This window comes from Zerene cesonia, chromosome 2 (genome assembly GCF_012273895.1).
Source record: "Zerene cesonia ecotype Mississippi chromosome 2, Zerene_cesonia_1.1, whole genome shotgun sequence".
Classification (NCBI taxonomy): domain Eukaryota; kingdom Metazoa; phylum Arthropoda; class Insecta; order Lepidoptera; family Pieridae; genus Zerene; species Zerene cesonia.
The window spans coordinates 2,640,801-2,661,007 of record NC_052103.1 but is presented as its reverse complement, the minus strand read 5'-3'; the positions used below and the strand labels follow the sequence as shown (position 1 = coordinate 2,661,007).

Sequence of the window (20,207 nt, the reverse complement as noted above, 5' to 3'; positions counted from 1 at the left end):
AATCTTACTCAATAAATATCTATTTTCATCGGATTCTAAATCAGTTTAATTTAATCATCCACATCCAAAAATCATCAGAACTACCTAGTACTCCTAACCAGTCTAGTGCCTTGCGTGTATTTTATATTTTGCCCTCTCTGTGTAATTTAACAGTGTTGAAATAAAAAAACATTAAATATGAAATTATTTTTTATGAAAAAATAAATACCTGATCACTTATTGATTTAGGTTTAGATACAAAGTTAGATTCTTATCTATTCACTCTTTATCCCTTACATTATATAAAAATTAGTTTCACCTTTAAAATTACGCGTTATTTTCCTATATTCAGAATGTCCGGTACCGCCTTCAAAGTACCACATCAAAGCTTCGCTCATCAATGTATTTCACCAACATCGAGCGTGGGACAAGGGTGTTTATCAAGCGGTATCTATACGCCCGTGTGTCACGGTGATGTCATCGAACCAGCGCGAAGGTTAAATGTATTGTCGTGTATGCAGATTGAAGAGTAATTTCCGACAACGACGTAAATGAATTCGACCGTTGCACGTTTTCGAGTGCCGTGTGTAGATGTTCTATTTTTAATTTTTAATGACAATGAGAATTGTCTATGGCCATCGAGAAATGCTCATTTGTTTTTCACATTTCGTGTTCTCGTTCGATTCTTTATTCAAATGTTTTTGAACGCGCGCTCATTGTATTTTTTTAATACTAATTACAGATTATATACTTAAAAGCTAAGTACTATAAAGAAAATTAAAAGCTTTTCGTTACACCAAAAACTATTTCTTCATGCTGGTAATTTGGTTAATATGTTAAACGGTAACTGGTTAAATATCTGAAAATGAACTGTCAATTAGTTGATTACGACCATCGCGCCCTCTAATTTAACCCTCTATGGGGATTTGGGGATTGAAACCGGCGCTAATAGTTATCCCCGTTGAGTGTTGTTACTTTGTTTTGACTGACACCAGCTACGAAATTAATTTGTTAATATGACTTTAATAGATTAGGAGGTAGGTATTGATTTTTTTAATAAGAATTTTCAGTATATGTATATAATATTCTGATATAAACTGTGTACAAATATGTTTTTGATACAACATATTATTTCAAAGATTAACTTTTATCTGCTTTATACATATGTATCTTCGTACCGTCGTAAATTGGTAGATAAAAAGCCTTTTATTTTGTACAAAGGAAAGAATTGTTATAGGGGACATTCTTTGTAATAATTTTAGTCATAAAACATACGATATTGATTTGAGAATCACGTCTCTAATTAAATGCTGTAATACTTTGGAAAGCGGCTTAGGCCTTTTATATATTGCTTTTAAAAGTAATGAGTTTAAAAAATCTGGACGATACATATGAGACGATAAATAGTATATAATAAATTTTCAAAAATTATTTACCATTCGAAAACCTAGCTCCCAAATAATTATCAAATGTCTAGTCTCTCAATTACAAAAGACAAAACATAGTTTAATTATTGCAATTAAGCATATTTTTAACTAACAACACTGATTGCAATTGACGTAATTCTTAAACGCCGGTTTCCCAGTTGCCCGCCTTTTTAATATTCATTGTTTACTGCATATCGGTGGCGTGTCAGTTTTTATATCCCGTACGTAATGCTAATTCGAGTTAAACGATTAATCGATGTACTTAGCGGGGATTTCACTCGATGTTGCTCATAACTGTATTTATTTGGACTTCATTCTTTCTCGATTGTACTTATTATAGGTACCTATATCTTGTACTGAAATAATTTCTTTCTTTGTGTCTGTCAACTCACAACTTTTTACAAGGGTGAATCGATTTTGATAAATTAGTTGTTTATTTGAAAGCTGTTGCCTACCGTGTTCAATTTAAACTTGTTCTATTTCTGTAAATTTAAAGCGATTTAGTTTAAACAAGTTTTCATTATTGGCGATTTATTTTACGTAATAAATTGCACTTAAGAATGTATCAAAATAGATTTCCATAGACTTCCCCATATACTCCAATGCAAACGATGCAATAGACACGCCAAAACATCCATATCGCTCTTTAATAATCAACATTATAGACAGACCTTGACAGCGTTTTGATATCGACTCTATTTAATAATTGTATCGTAGCGGCACCGTCTCGGTTGCTTACCTATTCCCCTTGGATTGACCGATGGATCCAAGAAATACGTACTTTGTAATTTTTTCCGATAAGTAAGCGAGTCTTAATTGGCGCTGAACGTTTGGCTATTTGTATCGGAATTTTTACGATTATTTCATACCTACGGATTAAGATTTATCGTCTCTGAAGACGAGAATTTAGATGACTGAATGATAATTTTGTATTGATTTCATGCCTGTTCCATTTCGTTTTGTTTTATTAAAAAGAATTTGTTTCAATGAAAATAGGTATCTGCTCATATTTCTTTTAAAGTTAATAAATATTTTCAGATTTATACATATGTTGCGTGTATCTAATCATCATTTTAGCATTTTCCTGACTTGGCTTCGACATACTTAGACAGAAAAGAACAATAAAAAAGACGTTTGTACAAGAGGCCTTATTGCTAAACAGCAATCTCTGCCAGGCAACCTGGTAGGGTAGGTACCTATCATGGGATAGTAAATAATAAATAGGGATACTTGCTTTCCGCCCGCGGTTTCGCATGCGTGGTTAAAGGATATTCCCGTGGGGATGAAATGTTTCATCGAGTCTCTCTCTAGTCTACTAACATAACAAAAAATTCATAAATTGTGTTGAGAAAAAAAAGACAAACAACCTCTTCGCATTTACAATATCAGCAATAATTGTTAGTTTAAAATTAAAGGTTCTACTATAGTAAGGCATGTTCTAGAAAATTCCCGAACATTGAAAATTTAAATCAATCGATTTCCATCTCTCAGCTTTTAAGCGAGTCTTGCTATAAATCCGTTGTCTTACATCAGACGTTCGCTGACAGCTACCTTAGTATCATCCCAATTAGCCGTATTACAATAAACAATCAATCATTTATACCATATAGATACTAATCGCGTGTAGAAACGATATCGCAATCACATTTCTTGAAAGCGGCTCACACAAAAAGCCGGCATCTGTGTCCACGGTCTAGTTATCAAGTAATTTTGTAACACGTCATAAACCATGCTAAATATAATACGAATTTTTAATACTTTTTATGTAGTATTCATTAGGACATGGGTTTTATTAGCCATTTGCGATGTATAGTCTGTAATTTGTTTACTCTGTATTATCAGCGTAATTATATAATCTGCTGTAAAAACTTTTTCATATTACAGTGTTATAATTGTTACTGGCATCATACTGCATGGACTGTGGATATAGAAACCATAAATAAATAACTATGCATAAATTTTACACCAAAATTTACACCAAACTTAAATAACTATGCATAAATTCCGTGACAATGTTTATTGAAGTATAAATTTCATTAGCCGCGTTGAATACTTTTTGGTAGAGGAAAATTGCGGATTATTGGAAAGCACTACATAGTATAAAGCAAAGTCTCTTCCCGTATCTGTTCCTATGTATGTATGTATGCTTAAATTCTTTAAACTACACAACGGTTTTTGATGGTTTATTTAATAGATAGAGTTATTCAAGAGGAAGGTTTATATGTATAAACTGCTCCGAATTTAACGCGTACGACGCCGCGGGTAAAAGCTAGTATTATATATATAAATCTACATGTTGTGTTTTCCAATATAAATGCTTTGCTTCTCTCCTTCTATATTAATTATATGTTTTTATATCCACGGGCAGTGACTGTGACCGCTTTATTTTTTTTAATACGTAAAATGTTATTTACACCAGGTTAAAAACGATAATCCGCGTGTTATTTAAAACTATAAATATTTATACATAAAGTTTATTAGATATTTTAATTTAATGTACGTTATGTGTCTATATATAAGGGGTATTTTCAACTGTTTTTCATCTCAGCATGTGGTTGTTTAAGTTAAATTTATGGAGAGAGGAACCTAGTTGGTAGTTATTATATACGGAGAAGGTAGTATACCTATATACTAGTTTATAACGATAATATTATATTATGTATTAAATCACTACATAGTATAAAATACAGTCGCTTTCTGTTTGTCCCTATGTCCCTATTGATTCTTTAAACTTTATGACTACAAGACGGATTTCGTTGTGGTTTTTATAAAAGAAAGATTTAAGGAAGATTCAAGGGTATATATTTATAATAACATTAAACTATTTCAAATTTAACGCGAAGCAGCGGGCGAAAGCTAGTACCTACGAAAGCATAATTCTTAGACTAAACTAAGCAATTGAACATATTTGTAAAAGTACCTAGTACCTATTTTCAGTACTATATGAGACTATAGATTGAGATTAATAAGCTAAGAGGTTTCTGTGAATTTTGTATACAATATGAAAGCTTCATAACTATAAGTTTTCAAGAGTAGTTAACAGTTACACAGGCATATTATTTATATTTAACATGTGTTTTTAGATTATAAAAACACATGCTTAGTGGTTAGAACGCCGGATTGTAATGGAAACGTCGGGGGTTTGAGAACAGACGAACGTGACAAAAATAATTGATTTTTTAATTCATCTGCACATTACCAACATCACTACTGATCGGAACGGTGAAGGGCGATATCATGAGGAAACTGACTGGTCAAAGAATTAAAAGCTCGACAACTCAACATTTACCAGCTCTCACTTGGCCAGCGTGGTGGACATGGCCTGAATCCTTACAGAGGAAAGTGGAAACAAATATATGAGCTGATCGTGATGATAACGATGATTATAAATTCTAAATTTATTATATAGGTAGGTATTAGAAACATCTACCAAACTAATGTATTAAAATTCGTTTAGAAATCAATCACGTATACAGGTAGTTAACTATAAAAAAAAGAATTTAATTTAAAATTGAAAAACGCGGCGAATTCAGATGCCAGCGCATCGAGACTACGAATTACAAATCGCTACCGCAAAACAATTCAGTTTCACTCGAATCATTTTCATATTCCATTCAAACTTATGAAAAATTGCATTAAATGTTTAGCTCGTTCGGTATGTGCCGTGAGAATCGGTGAGGCGGCAACACTCGTTAGTCTAATTGCATAAGAATTTTAGACGTTATCTGTGCATCAATCAATTAGATGTGCTAGCATTAGTACGAAACAATTAGACTAGCAATACTCGTTGTTTATTACACGGCCGAACACGCGTTTCGCATTCAGCGAACATGCATGCATGCATATGCATACCATTTTCCTTTACCGATGTCCTTCCCATGAACAACATCGCATGAAGAGTTATTGTGAATAATGATTGTCTTGGCGAGACGTAAGCGTACATCAAAACAGGAAACATAAACAAAACACGATACTTTTTTTTATTATCTATTTTCTCTCGTTTGTCTTCACTCTGGGTCTAGCCATAGACAATATCTATATTTTAATGAAGTCTATGGTAAGCATGCTAACGCTAACAAATTTGAATAATTATTTTGCCCATTTTTATTATCGATTGTTAACAAAAAAGTAACTCTTGTTTGCGAACTATTGAGCAGAAAATAACTTAATAAGGTACATAATACATACCCATGCATTTATTAAAATAATACCTCAGATAATGTTTGTGTAAATTTAAATTTTAAAGTGTTCGTTCGATAAGAACTCTTTAATTTGATTCAATTTGAATAATCGTAGATGATAAGTAACCAATTGTAGGTATTGTATTGTTTTATAAACATATTTCAAGACATAAATGAACAATCATTAAAATACATACTATAGGTACTTACCTAACTAGATATCATGAAGTGACCTAAAAAATAGACTAAAATCAAACAGTCCAATTTTATCACCATCGGTTACTATAAATAATTTTCTTCGTTGGCGTTTGTCGCATTCGAAAAGACAATAAATTAGAGAACTAGTTTATAATACCAATAAAACGATAAGACGTTTGTTTACATATAATGTTTCAGACCGCGCCCACAAGATGGCCGACACCACGAGTTACTTCTACATGAGTGACGGTCACTGCGCGTATTTTGCTAAAAATAACGCTAATTTTGATTTTTTTTTCGAGAACCTTCTGGAAATAGGAACACTAAAGATTCTCCAGTACCTATTTGGTAAGATACACCGCACAAGTGCGTATTTTCTTTTCTTTTTATTTCAATCATTTAAATACTGCATTAATGTATGTTTGACGAAACGTTTGGCGGGAATTAATGGAAAAAAAGAACGCTGCCTTTTCCTTGTCTATTTTTCTATCACGCTAAATGTATCTGTTATTCCAATACAAGATATAAAAAAGAACATCACATTGATCTTCTACTCAATAAAACTTTTTAAAATAAGTTTTTTTTTTTTGTTAGAAAAACAGGTCTTATAAGGAATCATAAATTTATTGTGACCCTAGGACTCCCTAAAAAACTAGGGTTTGCCAGTAGTTTCTCCTCCTTTTCATGTCTACAATAGGCGATAAATATATATTTTTTAATGTTTAATAGCAACGACTACGTAAAATAGAGTGAAGTTTTTATTTTTCTAGATTTTTTTCTCATGTTAGGCATAACGTATGTATGATTGGAGATTATTGCGGGTATCTATGATTGTAAATCATATCATCATAATACTGATACCAAACAAACAATAAAACAATCATTTAAGTATTTAGTAATCTGTATTATAGTTATCTATTCAGTATCAATTTGCTATGATTATCTTTTTTCCGATTCAAAACCAATAAAATGGTTGACTCTAATACATCAACGTAGCTAGTACCCAATTATAATGTAATTTAGTATAAAATTCCGTATATTTACGCGTTCACTATCAGACAGTTACAAGAAAGCACGTCTTTTATTACTTACAGTGACGGTACAAATTTGCTAAACACGTAAATACTGAGTAAAATTCATATGGGTATCTAGGGTTGGCAAAAATTTTAATAAGATGAATTATTTTCAAAAAAAAAAAGATAATGAATGGTCTGATTAGATTATTGGTGATTTTGTTTTGTGAATTCGTTTGAGGAAGCTAATTGGATGACAAATAAGTCTTTGGTAAGTATTACAATTTGTTTTCGAATGTATTAAATAATATGAAATGTGATTGATTAAATAAAATAACTAATTTTATAGGGAACAAGACAAAGGGTTATGTGTATTTAACAGATTCTAGAAAGATGTCTCGAGGCTATTTTTACCTAACAAAATTAGTGACCAAAGCTGTTAGATTAACCTTGTATTGCTATATACAAAGATATACCAGCCACTACTTAGTAAAATAGAATATATATACTTATTAGTCAATAAAAAATATAAATTATACCTACCTAAAACATGCAGCAACCCTATTTTAGTCCAATATAATTTTAGATTTGCCGTTTACCTTTAATCAAAGGATAGTCTTTTTTCAATATTTTTCTTATAACATAAATAAATATCTGAAAATTGGCAAATTGCTATTTAATGGTTAGGTACGTACAGAATGTGAAGGGTGAAACTATATGTCTGTAGTTTATTTTAGCCACGAAAAATACAAAACTCAAATAATATTTTATTCATTTATATTTAAATGGTAGAGTCTTTTAGAATTAAAAAGTATTAATATATTTTTATACCTAACGTATAGATACAAATAAAAAAGTTACTAAAAAATTTATCAAAAATTTTAATATTGACCTACGTCAATTGTTCCTATGTACTAGATATTAATATACTTAAGTACATAATATAAAGGTCAATAAATACAGAAACTTAAAAGCTAAAATAAAAGTAATAAATTAATTTTTCAATTAGTAATTCGCTGATATAAATAAAATAGAATAAATACGCTAATTTTATGTACCTAGGTACTAATTAATGGATCCTAATTGATTATTTAATTTTTCAAACTAATATACAAGCCATCATAATGAATAATTTATTTTAACGACAGTTGCTATTTTGAAAAAGGAACGCACATTTAGAATAATATAAATTATTAATTTATATTTAAAATTTTTCAATTAAACTCCCACCGTGACAATTTCATAAACGCTGTTAATTGTAGATTATATAATTTTCTGCATCTGTTATTTTCCCTTTCTGGGCTGGCAATAAAAATAAGAGAATAGATACCTACTGGCCACTACTCACAATGGACTATAAAAATTACTGCGCATTATAAGCAATTCATTAGCCATCCTGTGTTACATAATTTCTCACTTTTTATAGCTATAAAGGGCAACACTTTTTACTTCTTTCTCATTTGTCATAAGAGCCCCTCATGTTATCCAAGAAGTATTATTCCTTGAAATGTCTTATTAGAATATTTTGTTCAAAACAACATAATGATTGTCAGGTATCTACTCATTTTTACGAGTATTATTCGTAATTAATTATTGTTGTTTTCAACCGACTTCAAAAAAAGCAGATGGTTGTCAATTCGACTGTTTTTTTGCGTTTGTTATTTTATTTTCATAATTCCTTTTTTTGTTAGGTCCCATTTATATTTGGTCTAGTTTTTAAGCGATTCATTTATTTTTTTTTTAAGAAAAGTGTGTACTGGTATTTATAGTTCTACTTATGCCAATTCAAGCATTTTTGCTATCTTTTCGCCCGCGGCTTCGCACGCATATTCAAAGGAAAAGATAGACCGTTCCGTCGTTTTCCCCACATAGCTCCCTTTACCATTTCCATTGAGTTCTAGGATAAAAATTCCCTAAAACCTTTGTCCTATCTCGGGTCACAGACTATCTCTGTACCAAATATCATCCAATTTGGTTCAGTAGATTAGGCGTAAAGAGACAGACGACCTACACAAAGACAAACAGAGTAACTATCGCATGTACAATAATTATTAGTAGGAATATCAATATCTACAAAAAATACATAGAAATAAGCGGTAAATATAGCTTTTAAAGGATGTTCTGAATAAATGCGTTAAATACCTACAGATTTTATAAATTTAAGTGAAACTAGTTTTTTCGTTGCTTTTTTTATAAATATACCTGCAATTTTATGAAGGAAAGTTTTCGGGTAATTACTTATGTACGAACATACGTTTGTAAAAGTTCGCTTCATAAACTAACAAAGTTTAATTCTTTAGACCGCTCGATTTTACTCATAATAGCGGTAACATAATTTTTCAAATCTTTACTAATATTATAAAGCTGAAGAGTTTGTTTGTTTGTATGAACGCACTAATCTCAGGAACGACTGGTCAGATTTGAAATTATCTTTCAGTTTAGATATTACATTTATTGAGGCAGGCTATAGGCTATATATGTACCACGGATGAAACCGGGGTGTACCGCTAGTATTAAAATAAGTCGTAACTTAGATAGGTATATTGATTCAGTTCAACTCTTATATCATTTAATAAACATTTCGATATCACGTGGTAAATGCAATAAATGAAACAGTGACCTTTAATTAAAACACCTCTGCGATACAATTTGTCAACAATATAATATCTCGACGGTTTATAATTTATAAATTGATTTAATGTCATAGTCTATGCGACGCCTTTGTTATCTGTGCCAATGTGTAAACACGCAGTCATTGGTGTATTATATTACTCGCTAAAAATTCTGATGGAAATCAACTAACAATTTACTTTTTACTTACTACCCTACTCACTTCAAACCTTCGTTTCGAAAAGGAATCTATTATAGAAAAGACATGGAAACACCCACCTTGACAAATTAATCATTTACATCATCCCAAATATCGATTTTTCATTAATCACAAAGGCCCGATTTTATTTATCACTTACGATTCGTTTACATCCACCCATTGGATAATTTTAAATAACCCTAAACAAAATGTTTCAACAGATTTTAGGATTTAAATGTGGTAAGAGTTTTTGAACTGAACTATTACTACTTAAAGAGTAGATTTTTTTTACAAAAAGGTAGAATAAAATCTTTTAATTTCTTTATGATGAAGTAGCCTAATATAATTCAATTATAAATAATGATACATTCATTTCACAAGGCAAGAAAACATAAGCGATATGATAGATAAAATAAGCCATAAATAACAAATAACATTGTTGCGTTGATTAATATGTTGTATCAGACGTTATTTACATATCTATGCACCTATGTTGTGTTTATTTTACACTTGAATGTGGTTTAGTGATAGTTAATTTAATTCTAGGTAACAAAAAAGATAGTTCATTTAGCGAAGCCAGTTTAAAACTAAAGTTTCCATCACTCGTCTAACCACTTGCGCATTCACAAGAAGTTTAACAACAGAATTGTTGGCGCCAAAATAATCGTCTGTGGTTTTCTTCCGAGTTGTTTTCTTTTTTCAAAATTTCCCGCGCTTTGATGTTTCAAGTGTCACCCTTGAAATTTTGGCGGTAACCGCCCCTTGGTTCCCACGTTTTGATACTTTAACAAATCATTGTTTTCGCGTAACGATTTTTAAATTTTATTCTTTTTCTGTCTATGCATTTTTTTGTGTAACTTATTTAGTTAATAAAAAATCTTTAATTTTGTATAGCGTCAAAAACAGTTAAATAAAAACATTCCTAAAATCTAGCCAAACAATGCAAATTTAATTTTGATAATAATTTTGATTGCCACGTTATACGTCAAGATTTCGGTGGGAACCTTATTCTTGAATTTACATTTGTCGTTTTCCATTTCATATTTGAAATCTAAACTGAATGGAGTAGGATTATTTAAATAATTACGTTAAGAAATAATATAATATACTAATTAAATAATATAGGGTATAACCCAAAGCGCATTTACAATATTTAATTTCATGGGGAAGTACTATGACAATTATTAAATTTCATGAATTTTAGAAGTTTTTATCTTTATTCCTTTTGTTCATAAAATGTTTATTTTAATGCAATCAAATAGGTACGTACATCCGCCAATAAAAGGTGATATATTTACATTTTTCTTCTAATAAATTGGATTGGACATACTAAATTATTGAAGTACCTACCTACCTTATTTTAGTTTAATCTCTTTTTTTATAATTTTAAAAACATTATTTAAGGTAGACAATGTAGCAGATAAGATATGTGTGTGGTTTTTAAAATTCCTGAGAACATATAAATAATTAACATAAAAATATCCTTAACATTTAATTTGAAAAATATTTATGATTTAGATATCATTTTTAGTTTTCGGTCTGACCATAAAAAGGTTAGATAGCTTAGAATGGATGAATTATTAGGGTAAGGTTTTATTTGATTTGTTTATTTAGGTATTGAATGAGTCCTCATCTAAATTAGATGAAACATTTTAGAAGATAATATTCAGGTTACATTTATATTATTAGGTATCCTTGATTATTTCATTCATAAAACAAACTTTGCATTCAATTTGAATGTCGAAATTCCTATAATATTAAATATCAACAATCCGCCCGGCTTCGCTCATGGTAGATGTATATAATAACTTTTATAGCATTGAGGAATCATAATATATCCATGTGAAATAATTTCTGAAATCGGTTGTGTAGTTCCTGAGATTATCGCATTCAAACAAACACACTCAGCTAAATTATAAGTAGTATAGATGGTTGATGATTTTATTTCAGTGTTATCTACAGTTATCCACAGTTAATAATTTTATTATTTTTACAGACCACCTACACAATAAATATAATTTACCTAAATTAATTTAATAAATAGTAATCAAAAGGACAATTATTTTTTAATTTGTTTTGTCGGAATACTTTTTGAAGACAATTTTAAATATTTTATTCCAATTATATTTGTATTCCAATTAATTATGTCTATTACATTTATTATTAATTTTGTCTCATATACTAGCGATATAAAGTGCAAATAAATATAAAACAGGCATTTTTTTTTAACTTTTAAATCATCTAGACCAATAAGATTTTTTCAATAAGACAACACTTATTTATATTTCCTATTTTCTTAAAATAGGCTATGTTCAAAGAGACATTTCGTTTTCGTCCATGATTTCTTTATATCTTCATACAATTCTTTATTAAAATAAATGAGAAAATATAAAAAAAATGCCTAATTAAGATTCCCGACGGGCGGTAGAGTTGGCGAAAAAATGCGCCTATGACGACACTTTTGCATTGCTAGTTGCTTCTTTTTAAATCAGTTTAATTATTTTATGCTTTATTGTTAGATATATTCGTATTTTAAACAAGTCACTTTACAATTTCACTAGATAATAAGACTGAATTAGTGGAAGTTCTGTCAGATTATAGAGTTGTGTTATGGTTCATGTGTGTTGTTTTCATTTGCATAGAAATTATTAGAAGTACGGGCATACTTGATTCGTTTTTCTTGTTATTGTACATTTATCGTTTATTAGAGAAGCCATACTATAACAACATGTAAGAAAATCATTTCTCGACTTGCTGTAGCTAAACGAAGAAGCGGTTTTGTATTTATGCATAGTTTATACCGGACCGGTCGGGCCGGTTACCAAATTTATGAATAAAATTACTTCTTTATCATTTCTCTAGACAGCATTTGCTGTCATAACATAATTGTTACTAATTATTCCGGCACAGATTTGTTTTGTAAACAAGTCCACGCTGACTCTACTTTCGATAGACACCGCTGTACACGGCTACACACATTCTGTTCGGACTTACCGCTGTATGGCACGGGACGCAAACGATTCGTAAACTAAGCACACACAACACTCAGACCACGTAGTACGCGCTGGGCACGATCACGAGCGACCACGGCGTCACCGGGCCCGTACTGACCTGCCACTTTTGGTGATCACCATTTCGGTGCCCAGCTTGTGGAACTTCTCCCAGAGGTCCTTGCCCTCGAGGGTAACTTTGGGGTCGTCGACTACGCCATCGTCGTCTGGCGGCAGCGGCGCATACGGCGGCGGCGGCGGCTTGAGCAGCGGACAGGGCGCGGACAGCGCGGCGGCGGCGGCCAGCGCGGCCGGCAGGTACGGGGGCGGCGGCAGCGCGCCCGCCGTCAGCAGCGCCGACACCGAGAAGTCGCTCGGCCGCGGCGCCAGCAACGGATGGAAGGCGACGGCGTCGCGCCGCTCCGCGCCCTCGAAGCGCATGCCCGCGCCGCCCGGGGCCCACGGCGCGCGCTCCACGGCCGGCGTGCCCGTCGGCTCCAGCGGTCGCGCTCGCGCCCGCTCATGCAACGTCCATGACGCGCCGGCGGCTCGCGCGGATACACTCGTAGCGCGACAATGACACGCGTTCCCTGGCGACACCCGCTCGCGCGGCAGGCGTCAAACGACTGGCCGCCGGCGGCGCCGGCTCCGACACCCCTCCCGCCGCGGCCAATGGCGCGGCGCGGCCGGCCCCCCGCGCGCCGCGCCCCCGCGCCGGCCGGCGGGCGGCGGGCGGGGCCGCGGCGCCGCGCGCCTTGTTTTTTCGTCGCGGCGAGGTGTCCGTCGCCGCCACACCTCGCGGCCGCCCGCCGGCGCCCGCGCGGCCCCGCACGGCGACGCGCGGCCTCCGCAGCGAGCGCGGCGCGCGGGGGCGACGTTCGCGGCCGCCTCTTTCTAATTGGACACGTTTCCGTTCGTTCATCAATTGAGCTCGTTACGGCCGATATCTTTTGTGCAGCAGGCCCTCCGGTTCGCGTTGTCTCCGCGGCCTCCCGCCTCTACACTCGAGCACCTCGCTTCTTCTGAATTCTTGGCAATAGTTCTAGTTTTCTTGCAACATTGTTCAGTATTTCTTTTTTCGTATTGTTTGCATTTACGATGAAAGTGTTGTTTATGTGTAAAGTATAGAGTATATTCATTTCATTTTACACACTTTTTAACGTAGAGATTTATCTTAGCGAATGAATAAAAATAACTCTACATTTTTCACTGTACAGAATGATTGTTTCGCAGGAGCGCTATAGGCTAGGCTCAAAAGGCCCGTGTAGGTGTGCAATCGCAGTAGACGCTAACCGCACAAATTAGGTAGGTACCTACTCGTGTTTCTCTTCGTGCACCGGTCGCCACCTTAATTTGAATAATAATGCGCCGTAATGCGTGATGCACAAAAAGCGTTATACAAGGAACCGACATTAACTAGCGAAATACAAGGCCATAGAATGTAAATGAATATTGTTATGTAAAGATTGTTTTTTGCCCAATTTATTTGTGAACTATATGAGGCTTATAAACAAAGTAATAATATTCTCCTATTTTACAGAGAAATAGTGGCGCTGTGTTTTGTATTCAACATTCGAATAAAATGCAGTTTCACTGGATTTATTTAATCAATAAACGCTTAATACATTTTAGTTAAATATCATTTATATTATGTCCCACGAGATTGTTGACTAGACTTTTTTTTACATAAATTATTTAAAAAATGTTTGAATACGTAAACATCTTTCATCGTAATTATCACTCATTATAAACGGTTTAATATCATTCAATGTTCCTAGTAATTATTTATAAGCATTATTTATTTCATTCAATAGATACACGTGATAGATAGCTATCTATAGATAGATATCTTCTAGAGCTTATATTAGTATATATATATCCTATATTTACATTGCTTTTATATATTTCCATCGAAAATAAAGATATATTCATGTCCCTCAAACACTTTTCGAATGGCAAAAGATACAAACCCTTGCAAATAAAAAGTGTTTTATTTGTCAATTAAAACGCGCTATGCAATGAATTTAAAATGTTTTAATATAATTTTAGCCGACGCTTGGAACACGAACAGACAGTAACACGGCGCGCGGCAGATTTGCAGTTAAAATTTGAACTGTTGAGTTAATAATTATAAAGTATTTTACACTTAATGGGTTATCTCACTAATATGTGAAAGTTTGGTTGCTGTTTGTCCGTCAATCACGCTGTAATTACTGAACGGATTTTGATGAAATTTGGTATACAGACAGGGTATGAGCTGACTTTATCCCGATGGAGAATTTATCCCTTGCGATAAAACAGGAATATCGATATACAGCCGGAGCCGGGATGAGCGTCTAGTAACTAGAGTAAAGTCTGGTAATTATATTAAGTATATATTTTTAAATATGTTTTTTCGCTAACGAAATATTTACCATCGATATTCTATAAAAATAGCTTTCTTCTAAAGCTTTCTTTAGCTTTCTTTTAATAGCTTTCTTCTATAGCTTAATTCTAAAGAAATACGCTACTTTTTATGGAGAGATAATAAAAGTTCGAAAAAGGTTCGTGATGAGAAAAGAGCTGTGCATAAAACAGATGATTCCAAACAAATTATTACTTACTAGTTAGCTGTTCGCCCCGGCTTCGCTCGTGGTACATATATAGCCTATGTCACTCAGTGAAGTTACAGCTATCCAATGGTGAAACAATTTTTGAAATATTGGTTTTAAAAATTCATGTATTAATTCAAAAACACAAAAGTTTCAATTATAAAATATTATTGTATGTGTAAGTGAAGTTATAGAGAGATTTGATATTTTGTTAGTCTGTTGCTATTTTATTTAGTTCAAAACCTACTTAACGCAATTTTAAAAAACTCATACATATTTAATGAGTAGGAATAGCATTAGGAAGCTGGGACAGGCTGGTACTATTTTCTCAGCAATATACACCACGGTGGCCGATGCGGTCAGTTAAACACAGTTGGTAAATAGTATTATGCATATAAAGGAGGCGCCAGCTAATAAATATTAATTAATATAAGACGTAATGTTATTTAATTAAAAATTAAATATTTATTCACTATATCAACCATTAATATTACGAATAAATATTTATTTTATTGAATTATTCATAAAATATTTAGTTTTAATAGAAAAAAATCAATCACAAGCTGGGATTCGAACCCGCGTCTTTTTGCCATACCGTAACAAAATTTCTCATTTATAAAGCATATCAATGCTTTAAAACTAAAAATTACATAAGTCATTCAAAATTTCCCACTATAAGACAATAATTCACACGAACAACAAAACAATACAAATGCAGTCGAATTCAAAAACCTTCAGTTTTGGATAAAAGAAAAAACAATTGACAGTGTGTTTTGTCATGATTATTTTGAAAATTATAAAAATTTGAGTCTCATTTTGTCAGAATATTCAATATATTCAGCGATAATAATTTGTGTTCCTTCGTGTGGCTTATCTTCTTATATATAAAATTCTCGTGTCACAATGTTAGTCTCTATACTCCTCCGAAACGGCTTGACCGATTCCTCTGAAATTTGGTAAGCATATTGGGTAGGTCTGAGAATCGGCTAACATCTATTTTTCATACCACTAAACGATAAGAGTAAGGCAGAACAGCGTTTGCCGGGTGCAGCTAGTATAAATTAAAAAATTTGAGACTGCTTTTAAGTAAGTAAATATTGTAATAGTTTTAATTTAATGACTCACTTATATAGCAAAGGTTACTTTAATCGTAATATCATAATCATCGTCCACATTTGATAAAACGTAGTTATATTTGTATTTTTACATTCCAAAATTGTATAAAAAAAAAACCACATGAACACAATCTGTCAAATTCCTTCTCTTATGTTGTCTTTAATTTATAATGTAACTTTTGTTGTGTTTTGAGGCATTTCTATGATACTCTTTTTTACATCTAACACTTTATTAAATCAGCAATATAAAGATGGTAAATACTTATACCATATACATAGATATATAAACTCATATACTCACATAAAGTCGACCTAGCTACGATAAAACAAGGGGAACAATGTTTTAAGGAATTAGGGGGGGTAGAATGAAGTCTCAAAGCAGTGCTAATTCTAGTGTTAGCAGGTAAAAAACTATATAGATCTAGCACAATCGCTATCCCACACTGGAATCAGTACTGCTTTAAGACGTTATGGTAGGCCCTATAGATCAAAAGTAAACCCAAACTGTTAAATTTTTGAAATTAAATACTTTGAACAACTCTATTTTTCTTATGTGTTGTGTCTTTGCGTCGAAATAAATATTTTTGTGTTCTTTTATATTTTTTCTTTTATATATTATAGTTCATTTTATGTTCAGTTGGTACACGCGTAAGACAAGGGCACCGAAACACTAAACCATTCCTGAACGAGGACTCGTGCTGGATATCAGGTCACAGATGACTTGTCAACAACCACATTAAAGCATCGAGATTTTTTAAATATACCTACATATATATTAAGGCAAGTAAGCCGAGAACTAATCAATTTATTAGAAGAACATTACGAAAACTAAAAGTTACAATCGGAGATAGGTATATTAAAATTTTAAAGTAATTTCGGAATTAGTTGAATACACATGGTTACTATAAATACTTCTTGATTTGAATTTGTACCTTAAGTAATTGCATTTTTAGTTTATTTTTCAACCAATACATTCACTGTCGCGCAACGAAAATATTTACAATATATAAAAAACAATTTAGACAAATTGCCATCGTATAAAATCTACAATTCCAATGTAATTCGCATCGGTATCAACATTGAATCCCATCGTAGTTGTTTATTATCTGTGAAAATTGTATAATTTCCCGCCACTGTGTTACGTCAATTAAAATAACTTCACTTGTGTTTATTGCCTAGCACGTAGGCATGTGACATAATTTAATGGACGATTATCGTTATACGCGATTATTTAATTGGTTGTAAAATATTCACATTAATTTGCCATATTTTATTAATTTTTTCCATATTTGACGTTAGACGTCTGTCCCCTAAAAATTGCAACATGTATTTTTATATTTTGTTTTTATATTTGTGTTATGAGCTATATATGTTTGTAATTAAGTATAACAATTCTCATATTGTAAAATACTCATGAATGTAAAACCTATAATAAATATGTAAAGGAAACAGTGCGTTTTATTTTCTTTAAACCACACGAGCATTTACCATAGATATAACTAATGATTATAGATATATTTTATGATTATAATATATGTCATGAGTAAAATGAACAATGTAGGAGGAGTAAATGGCGAGAACCTGTCTTAGTCATAATATTCCCAGAGAGATGCTTTAAATACCTTTAAAACATGCATGTTTCTTAAGGAATAGTAGGTGGGTACCACAACGTGTTTCATTGAGTATGTACTAGCAGTTGAAGTGTGTGAAGTCTATCTATCTAATATATCTAGTAAGAGATGCTGCATGAGAGAGAATGATGCAACGTATAATAATTAAAACATTGATTTCACCATTTACTGAAAAATTCACTGATCCTATAAACTCAATTTTTTATACATTTTGCCTCTCTATTCTCATTTTAACTTAGATAGGTAAGCTTAACGGATCATCATCAAAAGTTATGAAAACTCGTATCTATAAAAATTAAGCAAGTATCGTTATATATTATTTTTTATGTCATAGCGGGCAACTGAGGTGGTAAGCGATCACCACCGCTCATGAACTACGCGAATGCGCTTTCCGCTTTTTAGGGGAAAGGGATAAGGAAAGGATTGACGATTGGAAAGAAGGAATGGACTGGAAATTGTGAGAAAAAGGAAACGCAGCTGCGGCTCCCCCACTCACCGTACGATACACAGTAGCTGCTAATATTTCACTACGGTTTTTTGTGGGGTAGTGATACTTCTCCGGTGCGAGCTGGCCCAATTCGGGCCAAAGCATGCTCGACTCCCACATATACTAGCGTCATCCCGTGGCTACACTCGTGTGGAACCTACCCGAATAAAATGAAGAGCTGACAATCCAAACTATAACAATTAATTTATCACTATGATAAATTTCATCGACACGACACGATTAGTTATTTGTGTCTCGAAATGCAACAAACAGGTATATAGGTTCCTTTCAAAGTTCCGTATTTAGGAGAGTAGTTAATTATTAGAGATATACCAAGTTTATTAGCACAGTAAGCACATGTGTTCACGCAAATAATGTGACGTTATGACGTTTGTTATGGGAAAACAAATACTATCGAGGGAAATATTTGAAAATTTCTTTCACCCTTTGAAAGCTGTGTTATTTCTTTCTGACAAAATGTGCACTTATTTCTTCAAAATATTATCCAATTGTAACTCTGGCACTAGCGAGATATAAATAAATATACTTTTATCTTTACATTGGGGGGTAAGAAACATAAAATCAAATACAATAAGCTCCAAAGAATTAGTTTGTTCGTATGTCAATTATGCTTGCGGTTTCCAACTGGTCTTTATACCTACTGTGACATAGGTAGAGTTTTCTACGCCTGTTTACGGCGGAAGTCACTGGAAGTGCGGCTAGCCTACAATAGCCCCTTGGTATGCTTGCTTAAGTAAAGGAGTGCGTAGACCTTTGCTCCTATTTGAATTAAGATCCTACGTTTTCGTTATTCTATAAAATATAAGTGTAATTTTACTAAGAATATGTCTTCACTGAATTTGCTAAAAATTATGGTGCCTATTAGGTATCCAGTAAGCTCAAATCAATTAAAACCAGATAGGTTTGGTAAAATTTAAACACCAACAACATACATATTAAGCTACTTTTAAAATTTATCCGTCAAGAGGGGCAAAATCGAGTTCTTGGGAGACGGTTACAAACAAACATACATGTGAAGCTATTAAAAGCGTGTTAAAATATTAACAAAAATCATATTCATGATTCCACAACGTGGTTAATGAAAAAAATAATTAAATACACTTTCGAATAATTCAATTCACATGTATACACATATTAAAATTTTTATCTATTTAAATATTGTAAAGGACGGATTGATGTCTTTACCATTTCCATAGAGTGCACCATGAACTTCGTCCGGTGTAGGTCATTACTGTGCCTATTTCTATACGCCCTATAGACCTACAAGGCTCCCATATCCCACGGAAGTGGGGCTTCCAGTCTATAAATAAAAATACTATCATGGCATTTTGTATATAATCACACAATAGAATACACAGTAGTTTCGTTAATGTCTTGAAGAGTTTACCCGACTGCGTCAGATGGAGAGTAATCCTTTTCCATACTGAAGGCCTGATTTTGACACAGTGATTATGAGATATCGTTGTTATCATCGATAATATAATTGACTATATAAAATAACGACTTGACGCCAGCAAATAAAAGGTGGGATTTTATTTACCATAGCAATATGGATATCAAATGAAAGATGTATAAATATCATTAACACAAAACAAAAAATTCGCAGTCGGTACTCTATTTTCATAAATATTTATTAAGCTAGGAAGCTTTATATGTGCGTACAAGTAGATAATGACTATTGTAGAAATTATTATAAGAAATGGAAAATTAATAATATGACAAGAAATTATTTCAATTTACAACAGCTTTATGTTTTAAGTGATGC

General features: G+C 32.9%; 1 protein-coding gene across 8 annotated transcripts in view; it reads right to left on the bottom strand.

Annotated features, from left to right (window-relative positions):
• The window catches only part of LOC119832769 (T-box transcription factor TBX3-like), an 89,268-nt gene extending 76,019 nt beyond the window's left edge, over window positions 1-13,249 (bottom strand). For 4 of the 8 annotated variants that reach the window (XM_038356521.1, XM_038356538.1, XM_038356554.1 and 1 more), the window contains exon 1: window positions 12,719-13,246. In XM_038356521.1, the coding sequence (XP_038212449.1) occupies window positions 12,719-13,038 (320 nt within the window). In that variant the 5' untranslated portion in view covers window positions 13,039-13,246. Of the gene's footprint in view, window positions 1-12,718 lie in introns of all 8 variants that reach the window. The other 4 variants (XM_038356545.1, XM_038356578.1, XM_038356529.1 and 1 more) reach the window with 3 other exon arrangements.
• Between the last annotated feature and the right edge of the window lie 6,958 nt (window positions 13,250-20,207).